The 4,997-nt window shown below is 46.6% G+C and overlaps 1 protein-coding gene across 6 annotated transcripts; it reads right to left on the bottom strand.

Annotated features, from left to right (window-relative positions):
* Window positions 1-333: 333 nt before the first annotated feature.
* slc16a3a (solute carrier family 16 member 3a) lies at window positions 334-4,997 on the bottom strand. Of its 6 annotated transcripts, none has more exons than XM_076996384.1 (5): window positions 4,975-4,997; window positions 3,332-3,571; window positions 2,997-3,140; window positions 2,096-2,881; window positions 334-1,819 (listed from the first exon to the last, which is right to left on the bottom strand). In XM_076996384.1, the coding sequence occupies exons 2-5, from the start codon at window positions 3,552-3,554 to the stop codon at window positions 1,467-1,469; spliced, it is 1,506 nt and encodes a 501-aa protein (XP_076852499.1). In that variant the 5' UTR covers window positions 3,555-3,571; window positions 4,975-4,997; the 3' UTR covers window positions 334-1,466. The 6 variants fall into 6 exon arrangements, with proteins under 6 accessions (XP_076852499.1, XP_076852495.1, XP_076852494.1 ...); XM_076996380.1 differs by lacking the exon at window positions 4,975-4,997 and adding an exon at window positions 4,856-4,921; XM_076996379.1 differs by lacking the exon at window positions 4,975-4,997 and adding an exon at window positions 4,842-4,910.

Here is a 4,997-nt window from a genome sequence, read left to right as displayed (position 1 = left end):
CTTGGAGGTAACTGAACCTTTTTGCCAAGATTGGGTTTTCTAGGCATTACGGTCTAGGCTGCACGATGCATTTTATGTCAAAAAATGGGCAAAAGAATAAGAAAAATAAGAAAAATACCAGCAATTACAATAGGGTTCCCACACTATGTGTGTGTGAACCCTAAAAACGCTAACAATTACAATAGGGTTCCCACACTATGTGTGTGTGAACCCTAAAAAATCCTAACAATTACATAGGGTTCCCACACTATGTGTGTGAACCCTAATAATAATATAAGAAAGAAGAAAAAACCTAACAATAACAATAGGTTTCCCACACTACGTGTGTGAACCCTAATTACACAATCGTAGAATATTAAACGCATCTGAAATCAACAGGTTAATTTGTTCCCAATATGCAGCAACTGTCCCGCATGTAAGAGAAGTGCAGTATAGCTGCAGTTGCGAAGATCCACAATGCATTGCGTCAGTGCTCTGGGTGAGGTGACGCAGAATGTGCGTTAGAATGAATGGTGGACAGTGACGACACCAACAGTATTGCAATTGTTTGTATTGCAGAAGGGGACGTCTAGACCGTTGACACGCGGTCCCCTTTAAAACACAAAATGGAGTCTATGGCATTCTTTCCAGACAGATTATGATTTTAAAGGTTCTTGGATAAATGTAGCAAATTGTAGCTCTGTTATAGTCCCCAGCTCATGCATGGTGTGACCATACAGATGGGAGACTCTCAAATGCTTATGACAGAACTTCATACAGCAGCATCATATAGTAAAAATAAAAACACATTGTGACAGGACAGATAAGTAAATATATTAACAACCAAGACTGTAGTTCAAATACCTAAAACTATTGCATGTTTAACTGGAAGATACAAGTTTTTGTCAGTCTACCAGTAAAGACCATTTAAAAAATGGAAGTTAAATGACCGGTCACTGTACATTATGCTATTCAGAAAAGGCCCAAGTGAACAAAGCAACCAGCAGACTGGATTTAGGAATGTCCTAAATCTGGTACACCACACTGCCACTCACTGAGCTTTAACTCGAAATATAGATTCTGTGGATGTAACAAAAACACCAACAGAAAACCACAGACACAGCTGATTTATCCACTCTTACAGTATATGGCCAGACTGTTTTACATATATGTTTTTTTTGGAAGGCTTGGGACGTGTGTGTGAGATGCACTTGTGGTTGCTTTGTTTCAGTACCTGTGTAGTCTCTTTAGGCCTGTTTGTCTACTACATATGGCAGTGCAGTTGGCATCCTGGGCAAGCTGGTCTTTTCAAGTCCAGTTGTGTTTGAAGTGTCCTGACAGACTACAGACTGAGGCGACAATTAAAAAACAGCACACTTTAATACTGAGGGTACCCTAATACTGCGTTTGGATCTCTTCAACCTCTTTTTATACTGGAGTATCCTTGGCTCTTGTATTGTCCGTCTGTCGGCTTAATCTACACATTCTCACAGGTTGGTTTCAGGATTCGAACCAATGCCACCGTTCTGGGCTTGTCCATCTGGCTGAAATGCTTCTATCAGTGTGGAATCCTCTAGGTTGCCTTCGGCCACGCCTCCCTTTGGCTCCGCCTGTTTTTCAGCATCTCTGTTGACACCCTGTGGCTCCTCTCCAGGAGTCTCACTGAGCTGCTCCAGCTCCGCAATCGTCTGCCCAACCTCCACACTGGCCTCTGTCTGCGTGGCTGTCTTCTTGATAAACAGGAAGTTGCATATCGCCAACACAAGGGCAGAGAGCACCACCTCAATCCCAGCCAGCAGGAACACAAACATGTAGTTCTTGGTGTAGTCCAGGAGACGGCCTAAACGAAAAGGGCAAAAAAGACATGAAAAAAAAACAAACTTGATACTTGTTTGAAGATCACTTCCTAAAATAGAATAAAAATGTAGACAAAATCCCTGTCTGGACTGGATTAGGAAAGTATGATTTAAAACATCTAATAACTTCAAAATAAAGTAATAAAAATGTCTGTAATAAAAATTGCATTAAAATCCTTATCCTGGCACTTGCTAAGATGTTTTATATTAAATGTTTAGAGCTGTGCTGCTGGGCATATGAAAGAAAGCACTTTTCTCACCAGCTGAAGGAGGTCCAACTAGCACCGCTATGGCCTCCATGAGAAGCACCAGTCCAATGGCGCTGGAGAACTTGTGTGTGCCCACGATGGCCATGAGAACCTCGAACTGAAGCGCTCCCACCATACCGTAGGAGATGCCGAAGAAGATGCAGAAGACCACGAGTGACGTGTAGTCTTTGGCCTGGGAGCCTATGAGGTCCGTTGTACCGTTAAAAATGAGAGCGAAACTGAAGAGGTAGACGCAGCGCGGACGCACCCACTTCAGGCCCGCGATGATGCCGCACGTGGGCCGCGCAAAAATGTCGATGAAGCCCAGGATGGACAGCAGGAGGGCGGACGTGGTGTCCTCGTTTCCCAGCTCCTTGGCGTAACTCACCACGAATACAGGCGGCACGAACAAGCCCAGCACCATAATGGAGGCGGCCACGGTGTAGATGAGGAAGCCCCGATCCCTGAACACAGTGAAGTCCAGCAGCTTGGTCTTGGTCTTGGTCTGCTCCGTGGCCTGCTGCAAGTCCTCGTTCCCAGGAGTGTCTGCTTTCTTTGGGGCGGCGAGTGGTCTCATGAGAGCCCCACAGGCACAGCAGTTGAGCAGCATGCCCCCCAGGATGAAGAAGCCCCCCCTCCAGCCATAGTGATACTGGAGAACCTGCCCCAGTGGCGACAGGCAGCAGAGGGCTACAGGGCTCCCCGCAGCGGCCAGGCCGTTTGCTAGGGGGCGCTTCTCACTGAAGTACCGGTTCAGCATGATGAGAGAAGGTTGGAAGTTCAAGGCCAAGCCCAGACCTGGATTCACGAGACCTCAACTCAGTTTGCATGTTGTGACATGGCAGCGTATCCTCACGCTCTACTCCATACGTGACCACCCCCCCCCCCCGCCTCTTCATCACGCCGTACTCACCTGTGATCACGCCAGTACATAGGTAGATGTGCAGGATGTTGGTAGAAAACGCCGCCAAGATCATCCCCGTAGACGCAAAGATGCCCCCTACCATCATAACGGGGCGACACCCAAACCGATTCACTAGCACACTGCATAAGGGCCCTGCCATAAACACACAAACACACAGTTCAATATATTGTTGTGTCAATGGAATCTTATTAGCTACACTATAGACTGGATTACAATGTGAGTTTATCTAAGCATGTTTTAAGCCAGTGGACAGCAGCAGACTATTTATTTATTTAATGTTACTAATTATGGTCTGTTTTGGTTTTGTTGAGGTCCAGACGCACCGGTGCCATATAGCATGGCCAGTAGAATGGAGGAGACCCAGGCTGTATCACTGTAGCCGATGCCAAACTCTCTCATGAGCTCTTTGAAGAAGACACTGACGGCTTTGGGGAAAGCGTACGAGAACCCAGTGATCACGAAGCAGCCGAACAGCACGGCCCACCCCCAGCCGCCATCGGGGGCCTTCACGCCGCCTGGGCCGTCGTCTAACGCTACGCCTCCCATGATGCACCTCTGCTTACCTTGGGGGGGGGAAGGTGTGCACGTGGATAATTAGTGCAGCTCGTTACAACGGATGTTTCTCAAATTAGTACATAATTAAGAAATATCAGACACACAGTTTACTGCAGCTTAGCCTAATGTGGTGTCAGATAAACTGATTCACACCGTGTGAATAAAGCCCTATAACCGTCTAACCTCTGGAAGTGAAACCAGCAGGCCAGACCTTGTGACACCTGCACACAGAACTAAGAGCAAAGTGAACAGCGTTGCCCGTTTGACATTTTTTGCATACATCCAAATGAGTCACCGTGTTCCTCCAAACCTGCTTCTGTTTTTTTTTTCTGTGAGGTAGTCTACACTAACACGTCCAGGCTCTGACTGGTGTCATGCCTAGACTTCTACACACAGCACCATCACGACTCTATAATGTTCATGCTGAGTTCACCATGAAACTGGGTTTTTTGACCAGTGCACGAGACTGTTGCAGTGCAACATTCCTTAACCACTGTTGTGGAGTAACTGCTGTAGTCACACCGAGATCATTTATCGAGTTAAGACAGCGATGTCCTTGACGTGTCAGCTAAATAAAAAGACTCGTTTCTCACAAATGCCTAACTTTCTGGTCACCCACAAAGGTAAATTCGCAAAGCGGATGATGCGCGCTGAAATCACACCCTGATGAACGCAAGTGGCCGCTGGTGAAAAGCCCACTTCCTCATCGTCGCCTAGTAACAGCGTGATAGAATTCTGCTGCCGTCTGGGCCACGCGACTCACCGGGTCTAACTTCACTGCGGATGAGCACGTCTTATTTCTCCTGAGCCGAACCACTTCATGTCACGTCATGATGACCGGGAAATACACTCGTGCAGGGTTAACCCGGCACGCGCGCTGATTTAACCAAGCGCTCTTAACCCTGATACAATTATTTGTCCCGGGAACATAAAAGTTACTGATGTATATAACATAATTCCCAAGGTCCTTCGGACACCTGTGGGTAACAGAGCCTAAAATGATGCGGTCCATGACCAATGTCACCCAACTCGAGCGCAGCGTTTAGCTTCTGCACATCTTGGTCAAATGTTAACTGGTCAAAATAAGGTTAGCACTACCTTGACGGACAGGAAAACGTCCCCATTGCCAACTCAGATGTCATGAGTTAATAATCATATTTTGATTTTGTTTAATGATCATTGACAAATAACATTTTCTTTTATGTTTCCCTAATGATCCCAACATAATTTATCGTCTGTCCTCAGTTGATTTAACATCATGCTATAAGAGATACATACCGAATGATGCTTACTTGTTTTGGAGGTGATGCTACGTGAAGGTCCAGTGGCGGTGTTTCACACAGCGCGTATTACTTTACAGACTCTATGGAGAGACCCCCCCCCACCCCCACCCATCCGCATAGTGACTCACCTGGGTCCTAAGGTCCGCCCTGT

The sequence above is a fragment of the Brachyhypopomus gauderio genome, chromosome 2, assembly GCF_052324685.1.
Source record: "Brachyhypopomus gauderio isolate BG-103 chromosome 2, BGAUD_0.2, whole genome shotgun sequence".
NCBI classification, from domain to species: Eukaryota; Metazoa; Chordata; class Actinopteri; order Gymnotiformes; family Hypopomidae; genus Brachyhypopomus; species Brachyhypopomus gauderio.
Note: the sequence above shows the minus strand (reverse complement) of the source record. Positions and strands in the feature narration are given on the sequence as shown.

Coding starts and splice junctions, on each gene's coding strand:
- slc16a3a (XM_076996384.1), bottom strand. CDS start 3,554: ATGGGAGGCGTAGCGTTAGACGACGGCCCAGGCGGCGTGAAGGCCCCC. Junction 2,882..2,996: donor ATGTACTGGCGTGATCACAG/GTGAGTACGGCG, acceptor TCGTGAATCCAG/GTCTGGGCTTGGCCTTGAAC. Junction 1,820..2,095: donor AGTTGGACCTCCTTCAGCTG/GTGAGAAAAGTG, acceptor CTTTTCGTTTAG/GCCGTCTCCTGGACTACACC.